The 24585-nt window shown below is 44.0% G+C and overlaps 2 protein-coding genes across 3 annotated transcripts; both read right to left on the bottom strand.

Annotated features, from left to right (window-relative positions):
- Nucleotides 1–4715: 4715 nt before the first annotated feature.
- On the bottom strand, nucleotides 4716–9537 carry LOC124019105 (zinc finger protein 583-like). Of its 2 annotated transcripts, none has more exons than XM_046334474.1 (3): nucleotides 9530–9537; nucleotides 8186–8316; nucleotides 4716–7979 (listed from the first exon to the last, which is right to left on the bottom strand). In XM_046334474.1, exon 3 carries the CDS (start codon nucleotides 7569–7571, stop codon nucleotides 6807–6809), a length of 765 nt encoding a protein of 254 aa, XP_046190430.1. In that variant the 5' UTR covers nucleotides 7572–7979; nucleotides 8186–8316; nucleotides 9530–9537; the 3' UTR covers nucleotides 4716–6806. The 2 variants fall into 2 exon arrangements, with proteins under 2 accessions (XP_046190430.1, XP_046190429.1); XM_046334473.1 differs by lacking the exon at nucleotides 9530–9537 and adding an exon at nucleotides 8650–9181.
- A 5196-nt stretch (nucleotides 9538–14733) lies between these two features.
- Nucleotides 14734–23825, bottom strand: LOC124019106 (zinc finger and BTB domain-containing protein 17-like). Its single transcript, XM_046334476.1, has 6 exons — nucleotides 23103–23825; nucleotides 20849–20979; nucleotides 20475–20648; nucleotides 16840–17001; nucleotides 16394–16505; nucleotides 14734–16108 (listed from the first exon to the last, which is right to left on the bottom strand). Exons 1-6 carry the CDS (start codon nucleotides 23374–23376, stop codon nucleotides 15156–15158), a joined length of 1806 nt encoding a protein of 601 aa, XP_046190432.1. The 5' UTR covers nucleotides 23377–23825; the 3' UTR covers nucleotides 14734–15155.
- Nucleotides 23826–24585: the final 760 nt, after the last annotated feature.

The following is a 24585-nucleotide window of genomic DNA, read 5'->3' as shown; positions in this document are numbered from 1 at the left end:
ATCAAGAAATCTGATATGAGCACCCTGCTATGGAGCATCTTCTGATTGTGTAATAAGGGATTGCTATGAGTACTATGTTAGTTGATTTGATATTATTCAAATGTATTCATTGATTTGTGGTTATTCCGTTGGATTTCAATCACTTTTTGACCACATAACCTTTTGATTCGAAACTAAACTTTTCATACATATTTGCCCATGGTAGAAGTGGTCAGAAAAGTAACATTTTGGACCTGAGTGCCAGAACATTCAGGAGAGGGAGGTGCTCAAAGTTGACCCGTTTGGCATACATCATACCATCAGTTGAGTTTGATATCATTTAAAAGCTTACACGCCAGAGTTGTCAAACTATTTCATTTTTTTTATTTCTAAAGACAAAACAGTTTTATCTAAAAAGCTTGCTTTCAAAGTTGAGAGATTGGGTGTATGTAGCTAGTGAAATTAGTTTCCCTCAATTTTGCGCTTCTCTGTTAGGCATAGTAACATTCTGTCGTATCCAACAGGAATCACATGCGATAACTAATATTGTAGTTGCCTATATGCCATTTTCTCCTTGGCTACCCATCCCAGCCCCCTCTGCTCTGCATGGCTACAGAAGTGAAACCATGACCAAGAGGTGGAGTAGAGTAGAGTCACGACTACAGCGCCTAGGTGAAGTAGAGTCACGACTACAGCGCCTAGGTGAAGTAGAGTCACGACTACAGCGCCTAGGTGAAGTAGAGTCACGACTACAGCGCCTAAGTGAAGTAGAGTCACGACTACAGCGCCTAGGTGAAGTAGAGTCATGACTACAGCGCCTAGGTAAAGTAGAGTCAGGACTACAGCGCCTAGGTAAAGTAGTCACGACTACAGCGCCTAGGTAAAGTAGTCACGACTACAGCGCCTAGGTGAAGTAGAGTCAGGACTACAACGCCTAGGTGAAGTAGAGTCAGGACTACAACGCCTAGGTGAAGTAGAGTCAGGACTACAACGCCTAGGTGAAGTAGAGTCAGGACTACAACGCCTAGGTGAAGTAGAGTAGAGTCAGGACTACAGCGCCTAGGTGAAGCAGAGTCACGACTACAGCGCCTAGGTGAGGTAGAGTCACGACTACAGCGCCTAGGTGAGGTAGAGTCACGACTACAGCGCCTAGGTGAGGTAGTCACGACTACAGCGCCTAGGTGAAGTAGAGTAGTGTCAGGACTACAACGCCTAGGTGAAGCAGAGTAGTCAGGACTACAGCGCCGAGGTGAAGCAGAGTCACAACTACAGCGCCGAGGTGAAGCAGAGTCACGACTACAGCGCCTAGGTGAAGCAGAGTCACGACTACAGCGCCTAGGTGAAGCAGAGTCACGACTACAGCGCCTAGGTGAAGCAGAGAGTCACGACTACAACGCCTAGGTGAAGTAGAGTCACGACTACAGCGCCTAGGTGAAGTAGAGTCACGACTACAGCGCCTAGGTGAGGTAGAGTCACGACTACAGCGCCTAGGTGAGGTAGAGTCACGACTACAGCGCCTAGGTGAGGTAGAGTCACGAATACAGTGCCTAGGTGAAGTAGTCACGACTACGTCTAGGTGAAGTAGAGTCACGACTACAACGCCTAGGTGAAGTAGAGTAGAGTCAGGACTACAACACCTAGGTGAAGTAGAGTAGAGTCAGGACTACAACACCTCGGTGAAGTAGTCACGACTACAGCGCCTAGGTGAAGTAGAGTCACGACTACAACGCCTAGGTGAAGTAGAGTAGAGTCAGGACTACAACGCCTAGGTGAAGTAGAGTAGAGTCAGGACTACAACGCCTAGGTGAAGTAGAGTAGAGTCAGGACTACAACGCCTAGGTGAAGTAGAGTCAGGACTACAACGCCTAGGTGAAGTAGAGTAGAGTCAGGACTACCATGCCTAGGTGAAGTAGAGTAGAGTCAGGACTACCATGCCTAGGTGAAGTAGAGTCAGGACTACAACGCCTAGGTGAAGTAGAGTCACGACTACAACGCCTAGGTGAAGTAGAGTAGAGTCAGGACTACAACGCCTAGGTGAAGTAGAGTAGAGTCAGGACTACCATGCCTAGGTGAAGTAGAGTAGAGTCAGGACTACCATGCCTAGGTGAAGTAGAGTAGAGTCAGGACTACCATGCCTAGGTGAAGTAGAGTCAGGACTACAACGCCTAGGTGAAGTAGAGTAGAGTCAGGACTACCATGCCTAGGTGAAGTAGAGTAGAGTCAGGACTACCATGCCTAGGTGAAGTAGAGTCAGGACTACAACGCCTAGGTGAAGTAGAGTAGAGTCAGGACTACAGCGCCGGTGAAGCAGAGTCATGACTACAACGCCTAGGTGAAGTAGAGTCACGACTACAGCGCCTAGGTGAGGTAGAGTCACGACTACAGCGCCTAGGTGAAGTAGAGTAGTGTCAGGACTACAACGCCTAGGTGAAGCAGAGTAATCAGGACTACAGCGCCGAGGTGAAGCAGAGTCACAACTACAGCGCCGAGGTGAAGCAGTCACGACTACAGCGCCTAGGTGAAGCAGAGTCACGACTACAGCGCCTAGGTGAAGCAGAGTCACGACTACAACGCCTAGGTGAAGTAGAGTAGAGTCACGACTACAGCGCCTAGGTGAGGTAGAGTCACGACTACAGCGCCTAGGTGAAGTAGTCACGACTACAGCGCCTAGGTGAAGTAGAGTCACGACTACAACGCCTAGGTGAAGTAGAGTAGAGTCAGGACTACAACGCCTAGGTGAAGTAGAGTAGAGTCAGGACTACAACGCCTAGGTGAAGTAGAGTCAGGACTACAACGCCTAGGTGAAGTAGAGTCAGAGTCACGACTACAGCGCCTAGGTGAAGCAGAGTCACGACTACAGCGCCTAGGTGAAGCAGTCACGACTACAGCGCCTAGGTGAAGCAGAGTAGAGTCACGACTACAGCGCCTAGGTGAAGCAGAGTCACGACTACAGCGCCTAGGTGAAGCAGAGTCACGACTACAGCTCCTAGGTGAAGCAGAGTCAAGACTACATCGCCTAGGTGAAGCAGAGTCAAGACTACATCGCCTAGGTGAAGCAGAGTCACGACTACATCGCCTAGGTGAAGCAGAGTCACGACTACAGCACCTAGGTGAAGCAGAGTCACGACTACAACGCCTAGGTGAAGTAGAGTAGAGTCAGGACTACAACGCCTAGGTGAAGTAGAGTCACGACTACAGCGCCTAGGTGAGGTAGAGTCACAACTACAGCGCCTAGGTGAGGTAGAGTCACGACTACAGCGCCTAGGTGAGGTAGAGTCACGACTACAGCGCCTAGGTGAGGTAGAGTCACGACTACAGCGCCTAGGTGAGGTAGAGTCACGACTACAGCGCCTAGGTGAAGTAGTCACGACTACAATGTCTAGGTGAAGTAGAGTCACGACTACAACGCCTAGGTGAAGTAGAGTAGAGTCAGGACTACAACGCCTAGGTGAAGTAGAGTCACGACTACAGCGCCTAGGTGAAGTAGAGTCAGGACAACGCCTATGTGAAGTAGAGTCAGAGTCAGGACTACAACACGCCTCAGAGTCACGACTACAGCGCCTAGGTGAGCAGAGAGTCAGGACAGAGTCACAACACCTCGGTGAAGTAGTCATGACTACAGCGCCTAGGTGGAGTAGAGTCACGACTACAACGCCTAGGTGAAGTAGAGTAGAGTCAGGACTACAACGCCTAGGTGAAGTAGAGTAGTCAGGACTACAACGCCTAGGTGAAGTAGAGTAGTCACGACTACAGCGCCTAGGTGAAGCAGAGTCACGACTACAGCGCCTAGGTGAAGCAGAGTCACGACTACAGCGCCTAGGTGAAGCAGAGTCACGACTACAGCGCCTAGGTGAAGCAGAGTCACGACTACAGCGCCTAGGTGAAGCAGAGTCACGACTACAGCGCCTAGGTGAAGCAGAGTCACGACTACAGCGCCTAGGGGAAGTAGAGTAGAGTCAGGGCTACAACGCCTAGGTGAAGTAGAGTCACAACTACAGCGCCTAGGTGAAGTAGAGTTACGACTACAACGCCTAGGTGAAGTAGAGTCAGGACTACAACGCCTAGGTGAAGTAGAGTAGAGTCACGACTACAGCGCCTAGGTGAAGCAGAGTCACGACTACAGCGCCTAGGTGAAGCAGAGTCACGACTACAGCGCCTAGGTGAAGCAGAGTCACGACTACAGCGCCTAGGGGAAGTAGAGTAGAGTCAGGGCTACAACGCCTAGGTGAAGTAGAGTCACGACTACAGCGCCTAGGTGAAGTAGAGTCAGGACTACAACGCCTATGTGAAGTAGAGTAGAGTCAGGACTACAACACCTCGGTGAAGTAGAGTAGTCAGGACTACAACACCTAGGTGAAGTAGAGTAGAGTCAGGACTACAACACCTAGGTGAAGTAGAGTAGCCTAGTCAGGACTACAAGGTTGGACAATCATGGTGGCTTGACCTGGGTGTTGATGTACACGGTGGGTAGGAACGTGACAGTACTGTCGACTGTATACAGAGAGAGATGCCTGACTAAGTTCTCTGGGCTGAACTGAGAACAGCAAAATGGTCATATAAGGACCGGATACATGACGGACATAATGACCATTCAACAACCTACCCATGTGTTTCATGAGTCTTACAGGACTGAGGACTCCCGGGGGTTGAGCAAGCGGCATTATTGTACAATTGACAAAGTGAGGATGTGGATGAAATTGTAAAAAAAAACATCACAATGGGTCCATGTTTTGTTCCGTTTACCATTTAATGCCTGTTCTGACAATGTTTACATAACCAATTACAAGGTGAGCAAACAATAGTATAGAAAATAAATGATCAGAATGTACAGAAAGCCCACATGTTCATTCTAGTCTACTCCTGCGCTCAGCGTCCTACCACACATTGCCTACTGAGTGTTCCCAATGTTACAATGTTTGACAGGGGTCACATTGACATTTAAATTGTGATAGGGTTCCTCATGAGCACCACTGACATTAGAACCATGTCTGTGCTCTAACAAGCCACCACTTCCTCCTCTCTTGGCTATAACCTTCAATACAGTAAACACATTCTGGTACAGGAACACAGGTGTTATTGTTCGGAGAACGAGTCTTGTTGTATGTACTCCATAAACATCAACAGTGTAATATCTGGATGAAAGTTGATAATACAAAGTAAATAACAAGGAACAGAGCAGAAGTACACAATATGTGTACATTTTAAGATGTTTATTGATAGTAGGGCTGGGCAATATGGCCTAAAACTCATATCTTGATTTTTTTTTAATTCTGGGTGATATATATATATTTTTAATGTTCTCGAAATAAGCTTTGTTGTACAATTTAAAAGGTCAAATACACTTCATTTAAAACGGTCTGCAATAATCTATTGAATTCAGAGCGTGTGAAGTTATACCTAGGCTGAATATAAGCCTTCCACAATCATAAGAACCACTAATACTTTTCATTATTTTATCAAAATAGTTTAACCTGATTTTTTTGCAATAATCACTGATCTGGCTTTCAAGTCTGTCTATGAAAATGCCCTTTTGTTACATATTTAACATTGCATAATGCAAATTCGAGAATGTAGCAGGTATTGTAGAAAATGAACACAGAGCCCACGTGCTAGTGAGTAGCCAGCTACTATTTATATTTCAAGTTTAGCCAACTTGGATCTAGGTATAATTTCACATGCTCTGAATTCAGCTGACAAGGCAAAACAGTTGGGATTGTTATGAACACAACCTTCTGTCTGTCTCCAACTGTTTGAACAGTCTGTCCACCTTGTTCAGATGTTGAGGTCAAGTGGCCTACCTTATTTCAAGTTGTCAATGACAAGTTGCCAATTCCTTATATAAAATTGTTTTATGCTTATTCCACATCCAGAAAACACAGACTAAACAGCTAGTAAAACAATCTTTATTTGACAAAAATGCTGCTAGCGATACGTGGTACCGTAATATGCGCATGACAAACTGAGCATACATTACCCAGAATGAATGTTCATTGGTACATCCGTTTTTAGCAGTGTCTGGTATGGTTCGAAAGGTTACCTTCTACTCTATAACAGTAAAATAATGTCTCCATATGACCGATCCCTGTTGGACCAAACCTCAAATGCAAATAGCGAGTTGAAACCGTTTGTCAGAGAGGAAGAAGTCAGAAAGATCTCTCATCTTTATTGTTGTGAGTGATAGGGGGAGGGGCTTGGGAGAAAGAGGCAAAGCGAGAGGTTTCACTCTCGCCATAATCTGTCCAAAATAAGCCCAATGCCATTCTGCCTTTGGGGCGACTCCCCCCATTGTTAGGGCGGGGAGACATGAGCATATCGTTGTTCTATACCGATCTCTGGTGTAAATGGGAAGGTGCACAGCACAGAAGGAGCGAACGAAACCAAAAAGACAACATGAGAACAAGGGGACATAAACACTCAGAAAAACAAAACAAAAAATATTCCAAATGCGATACAGGCATTTGGAATATAGCACAAAAACATTAAGTCAAATTAATCAAATGAATTTGATATATTGCCCAGTCCTAATTGATAGGCAATACATTCAGTACAGATTTGACAGCCTTATTCTAAACGGTTTATCAAAACAATGTGCAATACATTGGGCCATTATATTAGTAGGTAGCTGTATTGGTCCACATTATAGCTAGTGTCCAATACTGATACAGGCAAGAGTTGCTTGCCTTGGGTCCCAACAAAAAGCTTTAGGCCCAACTGTTATATTGGTCGTCTAGTGGGGATACTTGTAAACTTTACAGCTAGCTAGATTATTCCTGCTGTTGTTTACTTAGCTAGCCCGGTAGCTATAGAGTGGAATTCTAACTTTTATGTTAAAGAGTGGAATGCATTTTCTGCTGGTGTATCCTTAGGTATCTCCTCTCAGAGAACCTCTTCACGCAGTGATTACAGGCAAATGGCCTTTCTCCCGTGTGGACCCTTTGGTGCCTCTTCAGGTCACCAGCCTGGGCGAAGCGCATATGACACTCAGTACAGCTGAAGGGTTTCACCCCTGTGTGGACCCTCTGGTGCCGCTTCAGGTTGCCAGCCTCAGCAAAGCGCATGTGACATTGGGTACAGCTGAAGGGTTTCTCCCCTGTGTGGACCCTCTGGTGGATCTCCACCTTCTGGGGGCAGCTGAAGCCTTTGTTACAGAACATGCAGAGGAACCGTTTCTCTTTACTATTGCCTGATGTGGCTCCCCCTCCCTGAGCCTGGGCTCTAGCCCTGTCGTTTGAGTTCAATACCTGATCGAAAAGGACGTGGCTGTGTGAATTGGAAGGCCGCATTGACATGGACACTGGGTTGCGATCCGTGAGGTCGTTTAAAGGGGAGTGGGTTGCGACATTTGGATTAGTCTCTAAGCTTTCCCTGTAATCTAAGAAATCTCTGCCCTGTGAGAGTCCATTTCCTAAGTGAGTATCTGCATTCCATGTGGGAGGAACGTCGCCCTCCACTTTCACTTCATCTACCACTATAACCTCCCCTTTCTTATCTATGCACCCTTCAGAGTATACACTACTACTGTACTGGTTCCAGTCCCCTCTAGACAGATCAGTCTGTGTCTCTAAATCCAAGGGAATGTTGCCAGGGTCCATTTTTGTAGAGTAAGAACAAGACGGATCATTGCCAGTTTCTAACACGTCACCTGCGTCTCGATGGGAATGAACTGTCCTCAGGCCTGGGTTACCGTAAAGTAAATACTCTGAGCCGAGAGCAGGATGACAGCCCAGAGGTCCAAGGCCCAGTCTCTCTGGGCTCTCTGGTCTCTGTGTTACGGTTAAAGTCTCTGTATCGGTCTCTGACTTGCGGATGCCGTTCAGCGTTCCACTGACCTCTGTGACGCTGCATCTGGTATTGGGCTGCGTGGTGGCGGTGGGGTTTGCCGTGGCTAAAGAGGGCGCTCCTGCCGATCCAGTCTGGACGTCTCTGCTGTGCCGTTGGTTCTCCTCTTCTTCAGAACTTTCCTGCTTGACTCCAAGACCAGCAGTCTCTGCATCTGCAGCCTGACACAAGAAGAGAGGAGGTGGTTACTGGTAACTAGTTGTATTGGATAACAATGTCGTAGGGAAGTCTCACAAGCTCCCCTATGGAAGATAAATGAGGATGTACATGTAAGCATGTGAATAGCTGAAGGGAGCCTTTCTGAAATAAACAGGCCATATTTAATTTACATAGTAACACATTTTCAATGCAACACTATTACACTAACCTCTATAACGATAATGTGCTGGGTTGAGGATCCACTCCCCTCATCAACAGTGATTGGTTGGTCATCTCTCCATGTATTGTGTCCCACTGGCTTCACAAAGCTCCTGTGGCCTCCAGTTAGATGTCCTTCACCTGAGAGTGATTGGGGGGGAAAGAGGTGCTTAGGTGAACTACTGTGATTGATCAACGCTATATTGTGCACATTGACGCCGTCTAGAATTGGAAGGTAACACTTATTATAACTACTTTATGTACTACTTATTGATTGATGTAGGCTGATTATGTTCCATGTACCACATTGTTTGCAATGAGTAAATAATAAGACAGTAAATCAGGGATCTGGTTACAATATGCTATTGTATCTTTGCGCAAGGTAGTGAAGTAATCAGGGGAATTGTTGCATTCTATCCAAAAACTGACCAAGACCCAATTACGCAGCCTCTGACTTTTTTCTGCAAAATGTACCTCTTGTCATTCCTCTGTATCTGTCGAGGATCTTGACACTACTGGGACGACTGGCGAGGACGCGCTCTCGCGTTGTCCTCTCTGTGCGCTCCCGTGCCACCTTCAGTTCTAGTAGTTTCCTTCGTAATGCCCTGTTTTCTTTCTGGCTTTGAGTTATTTCTAAACGAAACACTGCATAGTCGTCGTCTACGAGTTTACAGATCTCTGCCACGGCTGCATTCGCTAGCACCTCCATGATGGAGGCTATTTGAGTGTGAAAAACCACACCGTTTGCCATTGTTAGCTGCTAACTAACCTGCATAAATAACGTCTATCAACAAAGTCCTGTCTCCAACGCGAATTAAACACTATATGGGGTAAGTATGTGATGCTGTGCAGTTAAATTGGTCATTTTTTAAACATCAAAATAACAACAATAGAACACTAACGTGGAAATTGTTCTTGGTCACTGTTCACTTCCGTTAATTCTTCGTGTGAGTTTCCGGCAGACTAGTTGTGTTGCGTATTGCTGCCTTTCACAGGTCGGAGTGTGAATTGCACATTGTCAGAAAAAAGTGGAAAGGATTTTTTTTTACATCGCACCTCCACCTAACTCTACACATAAACAAACACACCACCCTTATCCCACTACTTTAGCCTTACCAGATACTACAACAGATACTACAACAGCCTGGGAGAATGGAACCCTTCTCTTAAAACCAACTGTAGATCTTCTGCAAAGAGGAAACTCTTACACCCAAAAATGTACGTCCTGCTGCCACTGCCACATATATTTTCCGCGATTTAAGCCCCATCAGTGCAGTACAATTTAATTACCATAGCAATAAATCCTACCTTACTTAAACTCGCCCTGTGGATTTCTCTCTTCAGGCCTACTCACCGGGGGGCTCCTAGGTCTCAAACTCTCGGCAGTATTCTGCCTTCTCCCTACAGTTAGCAACTGTTAGCTCTGCCCACGACTGGCTCATGTGAACTACAATCCCGACGCTTTTGTTTTAACGTTTAGAAACGTCAATACTCATCGCTTGCGATACGGCCTTTAACCTTAAACATAAAATTATTCTTCATTGGGAATGATATAAACATTCAACTGTCGTTAACAGATGATCAGCAATCTAAATCAGAGTAGATTTTTCATCAGTATGAAAGAAATCATCTTGTTGATACTGAGCATACTCCCATTGGTCAGCATGGTGGAAATAACTATTTCCATCCCCATAATACCATCTGTAGGAACTCAAATTAGCATATCTTGTTGGACAAATCCAGGTAGTGAATCCCGGTTTAAGTTCAAATGTATTGCATTGGTGCCCAATGAACATGACCCAGAACAAGCATCATGATTCCACTACTTATAAGGCCACTCCTATAGACTCTATGTGCCATTAGCACCATACGTGCTATAGTTCCTGAGTATTATCATTATCATCAAAAATGTAATTTGGTAATGGATATAAATCAAATGGATTAGGATCAGTTTCACTCTCCGGATCAGAGTTCACCCTCTCCATTCACCAATCAATCCGTCAGTTTTAAAAATCATTCCATTTCCAAATCATAATCAAAACCCAATGAATTATCCATCCCAAATTTAGATTGACATTGTTCAGTGATTAAAACCCTCAATTTGGCATACACCAACATTGGCAGAATGTGCATTTATATTAACATACAGTATAATGAACCTATAGTTCTAGTATTAATATTCTTATTGTGCATATAATTACAGATCCGTATCTTAATGCATTCTTAATCTCATTTACTATACATGTAGCAGTGTGTAGACCTCTACAATCAACCTGATACCCCAAATAAAATTTTAGACAAATCAAAAATCAATTATGGGCACAGTTAACCCCCCCCCCCCTTCAGGCACTGATTCTCCTCATATTTCAAAATGGATGGCCCATGATAATGTCTCACCTGGGCCACCCCCACCTTTACCACCCATGATGTCTTGTCCATTTGTCAACCAGCATACCAGCAACATGAAATAAGTTTGGAACAGATCTCCCTTCATGCTCACTCTACGTCGACTCCTGTCCCACTCCTGAGAGAAAAGACAGGAGAGAAAAAACAGTTGATAGCTTCAGTCGGATGCTGTACACCGGTTGGTGGCTCAGGTCTCTCGGTAGAAGTGGTGCAGGACAGGGCCGTATTGAACGCCTTTGTCGCACTTCTTCAGCCGGTTAGAGGGGGTTTTGAGGTTCACCCCGTCCTTGGCCGAATTATCCCTGCCCATGCATCAAGACACCATCTGACATCACTTTTCATGATAACCAAGAGAGGGAGAGAGGACAGATCAGAACAACAGTTTAGTTGAGTTCATTTCTGATTCAGGAAATCCAGACAAGCATTGACTATATGACAAATTATTACTTTTACCAATTATTCTTAATACAAATCTCTAAACACATGTCAAGGAGAATAACAACACATTCTGCTAAAAGAAATGTTTTCAGATTGGCTTATACTCCCCATCACACTGTCAACTTCATCGCAGAGCCACAGGATCAGGACGTTAGAGCTCTAACCCATCGTAAGAAATCCCAACAATCCAGCAGACCCAATCTAGTGAGATTTGTATCAAAACAAAACAGAACAACAATACACTTCTACATATCACTCAATACACTCCTACATATCACTCAAGGTGTGTAAACTTCAATCCTAAACCTCAGAGGACTGGTAAATTCCCCCATTTTGACACGACTCATTAAAAAAACGAATTGAATAAGAATCACTACCATTAATAATTCCATAAAGAGAAACATTGTACCCATATGATCATAGGAAAATAGTCTTAATACAGCCTACCCTAAGTCAAAGGCAACGCCCTCTCCCTCTTCCCATTGGTCCAAATCACAAATATGGCTATGAACTACATCATAATGATCAGTATTACAAATGACCTTCAAATCATCATCTGAATGGCTTTCCATTGAGGGCGATCAAACCACAGTGGAAAGTCAGGACAGAGGTCATACAAACCCTTCAATGAAGTGTGTCTTACTATATTTGACTAATTAATGAAAAAGTCAAACATTTCATACATTTTGTATCCCAGGTTTACAATGAGTTTCCAGTACATGTATATTCAAAATAATTCACTTGTTTAATTAAAAAAGACTTCAGAAAATTGTGTGTGTCCCTTTAAGATACCTCGGCACTAACCCATATTCATAACCAGTCAATTGTGTGTGTGTGTGTGTGTGTGTGTGTGTGTGTGTGTGTGTGTGTGTGTGTGTGTGTGTGTGTGTGTGTGTGTGTGTGTGTGTGTGTGTGTGTGTGTGTGTGTGTGTGTGTGTGTGTGTGTGTGTGTGTGTGTGTGTGTGGTAAACCATATGGCAAAAACAAACAAAAATTGCCAGGCCTTATTTAATTGGGTAGATTTATACTTATAAAACTGCCCAATTTCACTAACTGCTCTCCTAAGACCATAACCTCAGGAAACATTTAAAAAAGAGAGAGAAAATGACCCCCCCCCCCCATTCTCCTGGAAAAGAAAGTGTCAATTTCTCAGTGTACCTATAACCCCTTTCCGTAACCTAATCATTGCAACCTGTTGCATTCATTTTGTAATAATATAAACCTGTTGTTTAACAAATCTAGAACCTTCAAAAAGTTGCAACAGTCAAAACTAACAGCAATCCACTTTAATGACTGGACACTGTTCGGAAACAGATTATCGTTTGAAATGAAATTACCTTCCTGCTCAAATTCACTGGTGTTAAACTATAGAATTGAGTAATGATAACAAAAATGCTGCCAAAGCATATCTCCCATACAACTTAGTCATATCTCTACACCAAACTAACCCACTGTGTCCCTTACAGCCTGGTATAGCCCAGCGAGCACCACATGCTTTCCCCAGCGGACTAAAACAGGGCAATCATAGTCTATAACATATTTCCATTCAAATGATTAGAAGGCGCCGTTTTCATTTCAGTCTACCCAAACAATACGACTCTATATTTTGAATACCAACCTCTGCTTCACACTTATTAAACATCTAGTATTTTAAGATGAACCTGTAATGCGTCAAATGTATAAAATACATCAGCCAATTCGCAAGCATATATTCAATACATATCCATAGTTGAATTTCAATCAGAATCCCAGATTTGAGTCAATACCGTAGACCCAATGCTATTGAAATAACAAAGTGAATCCCGCAAATAACCCAATTACAATGGTTTTTGTCGTCTTAACATCTGGCACATAACGACACAATTTCCAGAAAATAGCCTTAAAGTTCTTCCATGTGTTTCTCCACAGAGATTTTCACATGCGCAAAGGGAATAGATTAGCAGTCAACAAGTTAAAAGGCGCATGCATGATCTCGCTTTACATCAATGGAGGTCGAACCTCTTAGGGATAGGGCTGTCTACTGCCCCCGCTGGAGTAATTGCGTGCCCATGGTAAACATAATTATTTTTTGTCAAAAGTTGCTAATATATGCAAATAAAAAATATTATTGAATAGAAAACACTCTAAAGCTTTTAAAACCGTGTAAATTGTGTCTCTGTGTAAAGCAGAACTCTCAAAATATGCATTCTCCCAAACTATCTCTTCTCATCAGAAAACTTATGCCACCTTTGACGTCATCACAGACACCCTCCACAAACAGTTACCGCTCCCAGAACAGTCTCCACGTGTTCAACGTGATCTCAGCTTTCAATGGGGCTTGTCATTGTGAGAATCGCCCGCTCTCGAGAGTTTGAGCACGCGGTATGCTCCCAGTCAATCAAAAACAGCTGTCACTTTTCTGTGCGCAGTGGTAAAGTCCTCTCTTTCTTCCAAGATCGATTGAACGGTGCCTGTGTTTCTGTTTGTTCTCAAAATTGCTGTACACCTTTATAACATGTTAAAGCTTGATTATGAAGTTAGTTTGACAAGTTAACTAGACATATAATGTATAATTTCAACGTTTTGGTGCGCAACTACATAAATTTTGCGTAAATTTCGACCGAAATGTGGGTATTTTGAGAACCGAAAGACGTAGACTTGAAAACTAAACGCTGGTTTGGTAAGTATAATCCCTTCCAGGTCGTTTGATGGAAGAACAACAAAGGTAAGGGAATATTTAATGTATTAATTTTGGGTTTCTGTCGACTCCAAGATAAAGGAGTCATTATGCTACTGTGGGAGCGCCGACTCCATATTATAGTCTAGTGAATGCAAAATGTAACGTTAAAATTAAATGTAACAATGCAATTGCATTTAGAAGAAGTGTATCTTGCTATACATATGTAAAACATGCATATTTAGTCAAAGTTTATGATGTGTATTCCTTGTTAGCTGACGTTATCTGCCGGGGCTATCGTCATTTCTCAGGACATTTGGGTAGCATTTTTGAACGATGCATCATTGTAAACAGAGATTTATGGATATATATAGCATATTATTGAAAAAAAATGAATGTACTGTGTAACATGTTATATTACTGTCATCTGATGAAGATTTCAAAAGGTTAGTGAAATGATTTTTCTTTTAATCCTGCGTTTGTTGATTGCATATTTTTTCCTACTTGGCTATGCTAATGAGCTATGTCTGCGGTGGTGGTTTGACATAAATATGTGCTATGTTTTCGCTGTAAAACATTTTAGAAATCTGACTTGCTGGCTAGATAAACAACTTGTTTATCTTTCATTTGAGCTATTTTACTTGTTAATGTGTGGAGGTTAAATATTTTTAGGAATATTTATTGCGTTCCCTGCGCCACATTCCAGCTGGGGGGGTGGGGGCGCGTGTCCAAATGGGAACTGGTGTCTCTAACAGGTTAATAAAAGCGGATTATGTTTTCTCATGCAACATATTTCAATTACTTCAATTACAATTACTACATCACATTAGCTCCGCAATTATCATTTGTTTGATGAAAAAAATGTCTTTATACGACGTTATAAGTATGAACATAATCTTGTAATTTCTCCACGATAAGCCATTGGAGTTTAATATAAAAAATGTTTGTGTTGACTCAAGAATGAAGTATAATGTTTTGGTTCCACTTAGGTAAGGGAAACTCAGTCCCTGAAATGACACAAAAATAACCAAGTCAGTCAGCACAGAGTACATTTTGTAGTTCATTTAAACAAAATTGTCATACACTCACAATGTGAAGTGCAGCACTTTTATTGCACACACATGTGACAAGTAAAATAACTTTGATCTGATTCCCTCGCTTTGATCAAATGAATGTTAGAATGCCTTGGAAAAGGTTCAACATAACATTACACACAGCTTCACTACTTCAGGTCAAGTAAACCTGAATTAAGGCACTATAATTTCCTCATTATAAAACACCAGCATCAAACAACAGGACAAGGTTGTCACTGTTCATAAGTAAAGCATTTTTACAGACACCATCCCATCAACCATATCATCTACTCTGCCTCATCATCCTCATTCTTACCTCAGTTCACCTCATCCAGTTCCCTACTACATCCTAAACCAACAAAATTAACTAAACTAACTAACTAGTACTACATTACATGCACTATACTCTATACATGGGCTGTGTGCATTTTCTGCTGGTGTATCCTGAGGTAGCTCCTCTCTGAGAAACTCTTCCCGCAGTGTGTACAGGTGAATGGCCTCTCTCCCGTGTGGACCTTCAGGTGCGCCTTCAGATGGTGCTGGTGGGAGAACCTCTTCTCACACTGGGGGCAGCTGTAGGGTTTCTCCCCTGTGTGGACCCGCTGGTGCCTCTTCAGGTGGTGCTGGTGAGAGAACCTCTTCTCACACAGGTGGCAGCCAAACGGTTTCTCCCCCGTGTGCATCCTCCGATGGCTCTCCATCTGTTTGCGGAAACTGAAGACTTTCCAACAGAATGAACATGGGAAGCACTTCTCTTTGCCACCGGATCTACTGATAGCGTCACTACTACTGTTATTTGTCAATGGGCTTGTGTAGCCATTTAGTGATGAGGCACTGGCATTGTCTGAGTTCTGGTTTAACATAAGGAGAGTGTGAGGAGGATGAAGGCCAGGGAGTGTCTGTGTTGTCGCAGGGTCCATGTTCCAGTTTATAGATCCTATAGGAGGCTGGCTGAAGGCAGCACCTGTTTGTGGGGTAACCTGAGGCGCCATCTGTCTCTCTGAATCACAACTATAGGAGCAGGACGGAGCATCGCTAGCAGAGTCTGTTCTCTCCCGCCCCATATTGACACCTCCCCGTCCCCGCAGACCAAATCTATGCCTCGCCCCAGTCTCAGCCAGTCTGTTGTTATGGAGATTAAGTTTGGTTGTTGTTTTGTGTTCGACTGTCTGTTTCTGGTTGTGGTTAACAGTGTTGTTCCCCAGCCTGAAGTTGAAGACGCTGTCCCATCCACTGACCTCCACTATGTCGCTTTTGGCCTCAGCCTGCTCTGTGATGTCATCCCCTGGGCTCTTGGCTGCACCAGTCTGGGAATTCAATATGGCCACCATGTCTCCTCTTTTAGCCTCCAGCAAACCACCTACAGGCAAATGTTACAATCCAGACTTAACAAACATGACAACAGAACAAAAATCATATACATAGATTTTGTGTGTGTTATTTGCCTGGTGATATGATATGACTGTCATGTTGATATACATAGTATGGTTTATTTTTGAATTTCTTACAAATTGTATTGATATTTTTTTAGAAATAAAGTACTCATAAGGTTTCATATGTGTTTAATAAAAACATTTGTCAGGTGCATCACTATTCCCATTGATGATCTATTACTGTATCTAGGCTATATGTATTTCTCTCTTACCTTGCTCCCCCATCTTTAATCCACTCAGCAGGTCAATGCTCTCTGGTCCGTCTTCTATTGTCTCCTCTTTGACCAGCAGCAGATCAGGCTTCCCATCCTCCATGTCTACTGACTGTAAGAGTGAGAGGATGTTGGATCAAGAAATCTGATATGAGCACCCTGCTATGGAGCATCTTCTGATTGGACAATGAGGGATTGCTATGAGTACTATGTAAACATGTTAGTTGACTTAATTACCTGACACGTAAATGGTTGGATAATTCAAATGCAGGGTCCCACACTTGTATCCACACAGCCTCAGAGTAAGAGTGCTGATCTTTCCATTTAATCATAATTATGACCTAAAAGGCTAAACTGATCCTAGATCAGCACTCCTTCTCTGAGAGGCTTTGTGGATACGGGCCCTGACCTAATACCATTCAGACAGTAGTTCACAGTGGGCTCACCTCAGTGAGACTGTGTGTGGTCCTGGGCTGCTCAGCTGGTTTCTCTGTGGGTTCAGGAGGAGGTGTAGGCTGGTTGTCCTCCATGACCTTGGTCCCCTCAGGGTTCCCCAGACCCTCCTCACACCCCTCATCCTTCACCAGCAGCACCTCTGGACCCTCGTCCTGGAAGAGAGGTGATACAGATTACAGACATACACTCCCTCAGGTACGTACACACACACAGAGATAATATAACACTTTCAACATGGAGTGTTTACCCATCCCCACTGTTTGTATGTATGAAGGATCCCCATTAGCTGCTGCCAAGGCAGGGCCTACACTTCCAGGGGTTCAGCACAATTAAGGCAGTTGTACAATTTTGAAAACATTACAATACATTTCACAACACATTAAGTGTGTGTCCTCAGGCCACTACTCTACTACCACATATCTACAACACAAAATAAATGTTATGTTTGTGTGTGTGCATGTGTCTACATTTAGGTCCTATACTGTAGTTACAGAATGACTACAGCTGCACCATCGAGAGCATCCTGACGGGTTGCATCACTGCCTGGTGTGGCAAATGCTTGGCCTCTGACGGCAAGGCTCTACAGAGGGATTGCGTACGGCCCAGTGAAGGCAGTGATGCAACCCGTCAGGATGCTCTCGATGGTGCAGCTGTAGAATTTTTTGAGGATCTGAGAACCCATGCCAAATCTTAGTAGGTTTTGTCCTGCCCTCTTCACAACTGTCTTGGTGTGCTTAGACCATGTTAGTTTGTTGGTGATGTGGACACCAAAGAACTTGAAGCTCTCAACCTGCTCCACTACAGCCCCGTTCGATGTTAATGGGGGCCTCTTCGGCCCGCCTTTTCCTGTAGTCTACTATCCGCTCCTGTGTCTTACTCACATTGAGGGAGAGGTTGTTGTCCTGGCACCACACGGCCAGGTCTCTGACCTCCTCCCTATATTATCTCATCGTTGTCGGTGATCAGGCCTACCACTGTTGTGTCATCAGCAAACTTAATGATGATGTTGGAGTCGTGCCTGGCCATGCAGTCATGAGTGAAGAGGGAGTACAGGAGGGGACTGAGCACGCACCCCTGAGGGGCCCCCGTGTTGAAGATCAGCGTGACGGATGTGTTGTTACCTACCCTTACCAACTGGGGGCGGCCAGTCAGGAAGTACAGGATCCAGTTGCAGACTAGTTGTTGGACTAGTAACCAAAAGGTTGCAAGATCGAATCCCCAAGCTGACAAGGTAAAACTCTGTTGTTCTGCCCCTGAACAAGGCAGTTAATCCACTGTTCCGAGGCCATCATTGAAAATAAGAATTTGCTCTTAACTGACTTGTCTCGTTAAATAAATAATTAAAGGTGTTTAGTCCCAGGGTCCTTAGCTTACTGATGAGCTTTGAGGGCACTATGGTGTTGAACGCTAAGCTATAGTCAATGAATAGCATTCACATAGGTGTTCCTTTTGTCCAGGTCTGAAAGGGCAGTGTGGAGTGCACTAGAGATTGCATCATCATTACCACCTGGTTATTTTTAAAAATGTTAACAGGTTTTAACAGGATGCCTAGGACCTTTTCTGAGATGCATTGTGGATACAGGTCCAAATGCGATATATACTAAAGAGAATCTCAATGAAAGTCTTAGAATGAAAAGTCCCATTTTGTGTTTATTAAACATAAGTTTTAAATACACCATATGAAAACCACACATACACATCTCAACAAAAAATTAACTTAATGAACTTGATAAACTGCATTCATTTTCTCATTAAACATGTCTTGGGGGATAAAAAATAATTAAGTAGTTTAATAGAAGTAATGAAACAGGTGTTTGTGAACATCACATATTCTACACAGTGCAAACACAATATGTAACAGTCTTTTTAGGCTTATGTAGCTTATACAGTGTACAAAACATTAGGATTCACTTTCCTGCTTTTTCCATGACGTAAACTGACCAGGTGAATCCAGGTGAAAGCTTATATCCCTTATTGATGTCACTTGTTAAATTTACTTAAATCAGTGTAGATAAATGAGGAGATAGGTTAAAGAGGATTTGCAAGCCTTGAGGCAATTGAGACAGGGATTGTGTATGTGTGCCATTCAGAGAGTGAATGGGCAAGACAAAAGTGCCTTTGAAAGAGATATGGTAGTCGGTGCCAGGTGCACCAGTTTGAATGTGTCAATAACTGTAACGATGCTGGGTATTTCACACTCAACAGTTTCCTGTGTGTATCAAGAATGGTCCACCACCAAAAGGATATCCAGCCAACTTGACACAACTGTGGGAAGCTATGGAGTCAACATGGGCCAGCATCCCTGTGGAACGCTTTCGACACCTTGTAGAGTTCATGCCCTGACAAATTGAGACTGTTCTGAGGACAAAAGGGGGGTCAAGCTCAATATTAAGAAGGTGTTCCTAATGTTTTGTGCACTCGGTGTATCATATCACACAATGTCTGGATGCAATATTCAACACTGGAATATGTTACTATAGTTATTTAAAATGCATCTGTGGTTCTTTTCTGCTGAAAACAATGAAAATGTGTCTTTAATGCAGGGTTTGATCTAAATGCCAGAAGCTATCGTGTGGAATGGTTACTTTCTATGTTATAGAGTGGAATGTTTTTTCTGCTGGTGTAGCCTGAGGTAGCTCTTCTCTGAGAACTTCTTCTCACACTGGGGGCAGCTATAGGGTTTCTCCCCTGTGTGGACCCTCTGGTGCCTCTTCAGGTCACCAGCCTGGGCGAAGCGCATATGACACTGGGTACAGCTGTACGGTTTCTCCCCTGTGTGGACCCTCTGGTGTCTCTTCAGGTGGCCAGACTGGGCAAAGCGCATGTGACACTGGGTACAGCTGAATGGTTTCTCCCCTGTGTGGACCCTCTGGTGCCTCTCCACCTTCTGGGAGCAACTGAAGCCTTTGTTACAGAACATGCAGAGGAACGGTTTCTCTTTACTATATCCTGATGTGGCTCCCCCTCCCTGAACCTGGGTTCTATCCCTGTTGTTTGAGTTCAATTCCTGATCAAAAAGGACATGGCCGTGTGAATCGGAAGGACCCATCGACGTGGACACTGGATCGCAATGCCTGAGAGAGTGTAAAGGGGAATGGGTCGCAACATTTGTATTTGATTCAAAGCTTTCCCTGTAATCTAAGAAATCTCTGCCCTGTGAGAGTCCATCTCCGAGGTGACTATCTGCAGTCCATGTGGGAGGAACGTCGCCCTCCACTTTCACAGTCACCTCATCTACGACCAGACCCTCCCCTTTCTTATCTAAGCTCCCTTCAGAGTATACACTACTACTGTACTGGTTCCAGTCCTCTCTGGACAGATCAGTCTGTGTCTCTAAACCCAAGGATATGTTGTCACGTTCCATCTCTGTAGTGTAAGAACAAGATGGATCATTGCCAGTCTCTAACACGTCACCTGAGTCCCGATGGGATTGAATCGTCCTCAGGCTTGTGTTACCGTAAAGTAAATACTCTGAGCCAAGAGCAGGAGGACAGCCCTGTGGCCCCAGCCCCAGTCTCTCTGGGTCTGATCTGTGTTCAGATCCTGTGTGTAAAAGCCTTTGTGTTACAGTTAAAGTCTCGGTGTCTGTCTCTGACTTCAGGACGGCGTTCAGCGTTCCACTGACCTCCGTGATGCTGCGTCTGGTCCTGGGCTGCACTAGGGAGGCAGTGGGATCCTCCGGAGCTACAGGGGCCACTCCTGCCGCTTCAGTCTGGATGTCTCTGCTGTGTCTTGGGTTCTCCTCTCCTTCAGTCCTCTCCTGCTTGACCCCAGGACCTGCAGCCTCTGTATTCGCAGACTGACACAAGAAGAGGGGAGGTTATTATCGGTACATTAGTTGAATTGGATAACAATGTCGTGGAGAAGTCTCACAAGCTCCCATATGGCAAATACATTATGATGTACACGTAAGCTAATGAATAGCTGTGGGGAGCCTTTTTGAAATAAACTCGTCACATTTGATATACTGTAATTTTTATGCAACACTATTCATCTAACCTCTATCACAATAACGTGCTGGGTTGAGGTTCCACTCCCCTCGTCAACAGTGATTGGTTGGTCAGCTCTCCATGTATTGTGTTCCACTGGAGTCACAAAGCTTCTGTGGCCTCCATTGAGATGTCCTTCACCTGAGAGAATGATTGGGGAAAGGGAGGTGGTTAAGTTAGGTACTGTCAATGCTCAACTGTATATTGTACCCTATAGACACTGTCTAGAATTGACAAGGATGTAAGGTAACACTTCTCATAACTTCTTGATATACTATTTATTGATAAATGTCAGTCATGAAGACATTCGTGAAGAGGGCACAACAAAACATATTCCCTCTCAGGCAACTGAAAAGATTTGGCATGGGTCCTCAAAACCTAAAAAGGTTTTACAGCTGCACCATTGAGAGCATCCTGACGGTTTGCATCACTGCCTGGTATGGCAACTGCTCGGCCTCCGACCGCAAGCCATTACGGAGGGTAGTGCGTACAACCCAGTATATCACCGGGGCCAAGCTTCCTGCCATCCAGGACCTCTATACCAGGCCCTAAAAATTGTCAAAGACTCCAGCCACCCTAGTCATAGACAGTTCTCTCTGCTACCGCACGGCAACTGGTACCGGAGCACCAAGTCTAGGTCCAAGAGGCTTCTAAATAGCTTCTACTCCCAAGCCATAAGACTCCTGAATATCTAATCAAATGGCTACCCAGACTATTTGCATTACCCTCCCCCCCCCCCCAGGGATTCAAACCAGCGACTTTTTGGTTACTGGTCCAACACTCTTAACTGCTAATCTACCTGCAGCCCCAATCCAGAACCTGGTTGGAATAGAACATTGTGTCTTTGCGGAAGATGGCAAAGTATTCATGCGGAATTATTGCATACTATCCAAAAACTGACCAAGACCCAATTCTGGGTAACACATCTGGGCCCGGTTTCCCGATAGCAATGGAACTTAGGCTTCGGAGTGTTTTAAGATACATCTTTCCTACACGTGTTTCCTACACATCTTTCCTTCACGTGTTTCCCAAAACACCAAGCAGAGAGAACCTTCACTTAAAGCCAATTTATGCTTGATCCACAGGCTCCGTACGTAGGGTGTGACGCAATTGCGGAGCATCCGGAGGCTTGTGGAGGCCAAATCCAGCTCTGTACAGCGATGCCATGCGCTTCTCATATTGTGTAACAATGCAGAGGGCTCCGTATAGCTCCACACTGACATGATTGTTTGACACTAGGTGGGGGTGGTAAATCATCTATAAACACAAACTCACTTTCTTGACAAACAAACATGGAGAACTTTAACATAAGAAGTTCACAAAAAAAGAGTATATTTATGATACCTAGTGTACGGATTTCAAAAGACACAAATGTGTTTGAACAGCACCCTTCTGTCTCAGTATGTGTAGCCCATGTATCTTATGCGCCGGGAAGACCAATCAAATCACATCCTAAGCAAAACCTCAATATTGTTTCTGGTCTGCTTGTGTAGATGTCCTGCAGTAGCTAGTTTATTAAATCGGCCCTTTCCTAAGCCATGGATGGAGATTTGGATTTGTGGTTTCGACTTAACTCTCTGTACAGGTCAATGATTATGAAGGCAAAGTTTTTCTGAAACCCCCTCCCCATAGCACTACACAGCTGATACCAAATAATCCAGCTTTGATCATTTGAATCAGCTGTGCAGTGCTAGGGCAAAACATATACCCGGGGTCCACGGCCGAGTTTGGGATACGCTAGCCTAAATGTAGACTAATTTTGCTGGGGGAAATGGGGATATTCGGGGTGGAAAAGCAGTGCAGCCTTTTAAACGTTTTTGGGACTTAAAGATTTTTGAAAACTTGCAAGGGGTACTGACACTGGAAGACCTGCCCTCCCTGGTTCCCATTGAGCCTGTGTAGGGATCAGATCTGTTACTTGTTTTAACAGCAAAGTTGTTTGATTTAGTTGATTATGGGTATTTTGATCAATTTATGGGAATCCTGTTTCCATCCCTCAGAAGGTGGCGGAATTAATGCACATTAAATTGTGCGATCGCCAACATACCATTGAAGACAATTTCCTTCAACAGCTCTGTGCTGCTCCGTGAAACGCAAGAAGTAGAGGCCATATCACCGTAAATGTATTAAAAGATATAGCCTGCCTATACTGTTGGTAGGCTATATTTTTTCAATGAAATCAGTGTCATGTTCATTCAATTGTCTTTTTATTTTGCCAATGCATACGTCGGGTTGACCATGCAGCGCATTTATGCAAAATGTACCTCTTGCCATTCCTCTGTATTGGTCGAGGATCTTCACACTTCTTGGACGACTGACAAGGACGCGCTCTCGCATTGCCACCTCTCGTGACACCTTAAGTTCATGTAGCTGTAGTTTCCTCCGCAATGCCCTGTTTTCTTTCTGGCTTTGAGTTATTTCCAAACGAAACACTGCATAGTCGTCGTCTACGAGTTTACAGACCTCTGCCACGGCTGCATTCGCTAGCACCTCCATGATGGAGGCTATTTGAGCGTGAAAAACAATACAGTTAGCCATTGTTAGCAGATAGCTAGCGTTATATAGACAACATCTATAAACCAAGTCCTGTATCCAACGCGAATGAAAGACTACCTGGGGTAAGTATGTGATGCTGTGCAGTTAAATTAGTCAAATTTGGATTTCCATGGTGTTAATGAACGTCTAAATAAAAACGCGAACGTGGAAATTGTTCTTCGTCACTGTTTACTTCCGTTTACACTGAAGTGAAGAGAAATATCCGCGTGTCGTCGCAACACTTAAAAAAGTACCTCCGGGTCACAGACTTTTAGAAATTCTTCAAAATTAAGATCGCCCAAGTAATAGTAAAAAACTGTAATTAAGTGACATTTGCATTATAACCGCGGAAATCGGCCTGGGCACACGAGCATGCTTTTGCGGCACAGTCGATAGCGCGCCGGACCTCGGGCTAGAAGGTCGAGGGTTCGAGACCTGCTCCCTGCTGTTTCATTACATTGGTGTCGGAAGTGATCGGAACCTGCATCCACGACAGTGCGTGTGCTTGGCCGGTGAGCGCGTTCCTGTAAGACGTAGAGCCTCAAGCTAGCGCGAGGAGTGAGTAGTGTAAGGACCCTGGGTTTATAACTGCCGCACGAGTATATGCTTTTGCGGCACAGTCGATAGCGCGACGGACCTCGGGCTCGAAAGACAAGGGTTCGAGACCTGCTCCCTACTGTTTCATTACACTATTTTGGGTGCTGCAGTAAACGTTTTGTTGGGAATAGTAGTGTTTGTAGAATATATTTGGTGTCATTTCATAGGGCTCTGAATAATATGGAGTGTTGCTGGCCTTTTACTCCACCCATTCCATTGGGACCAACCTCAGTCGCCCATGGAATAACACCATATATTCTACAGACCCTACTGAGTATTTCCAACCCCACTTTTACATTGGCGCATAGAATCGTTTTCTCTCTCTAAGCCAATAATGTCATTCTTAGGCCTACAGTGTATTGCATTGAGACCAATGAAATCAGTGGAGTAGAACGGGCATTCTGGGTTTTTAGACCACAGTCATCCAAGAAATAACACCATATATAGACACTAGCGCTAGATCAATAGGGTCTGTAGAATATTATGTTCTTTACATTAATTTACTTAAGCTTCAAACAGTTACACATGGAATAAACAAACATACAGTCAATAATACAGTAGAAAAAATATATACAGTATGTGTGAATGAGGTAGGATAAGGAAGGTAAGGCAATA

This window comes from Oncorhynchus gorbuscha, unplaced genomic scaffold, assembly GCF_021184085.1.
Source record: "Oncorhynchus gorbuscha isolate QuinsamMale2020 ecotype Even-year unplaced genomic scaffold, OgorEven_v1.0 Un_scaffold_7:::fragment_2:::debris, whole genome shotgun sequence".
Taxonomy (NCBI): domain Eukaryota; kingdom Metazoa; phylum Chordata; class Actinopteri; order Salmoniformes; family Salmonidae; genus Oncorhynchus; species Oncorhynchus gorbuscha.
Note: the sequence above shows the minus strand (reverse complement) of the source record. Positions and strands in the feature narration are given on the sequence as shown.

What these genes read in the sequence shown, in the direction of transcription:
- LOC124019105 (XM_046334473.1), bottom strand. Translation starts at nt 8,926, where the DNA reads ATGGCAAACGGTGTGGTTTTTCACACTCAAATAGCCTCCATCATGGAG. An exon ending in ATACAGAGGAATGACAAGAG is followed by an intron (nt 8,317 to 8,649) that starts GTACATTTTGCA and finishes AATCACTCTCAG; the next exon opens with GTGAAGGACATCTAACTGGA. An exon ending in AGCACATTATCGTTATAGAG is followed by an intron (nt 7,980 to 8,185) that starts GTTAGTGTAATA and finishes TTCTTGTGTCAG; the next exon opens with GCTGCAGATGCAGAGACTGC.
- LOC124019106 (XM_046334476.1), bottom strand. Translation starts at nt 23,376, where the DNA reads ATGGCTAACTGTATTGTTTTTCACGCTCAAATAGCCTCCATCATGGAG. An exon ending in ATACAGAGGAATGGCAAGAG is followed by an intron (nt 20,980 to 23,102) that starts GTACATTTTGCA and finishes TCATTCTCTCAG; the next exon opens with GTGAAGGACATCTCAATGGA. An exon ending in CCAGACGCAGCATCACGGAG is followed by an intron (nt 17,002 to 20,474) that starts GTCAGTGGAACG and finishes CCTCTCTTCCAG; the next exon opens with GACGAGGGTCCAGAGGTGCT.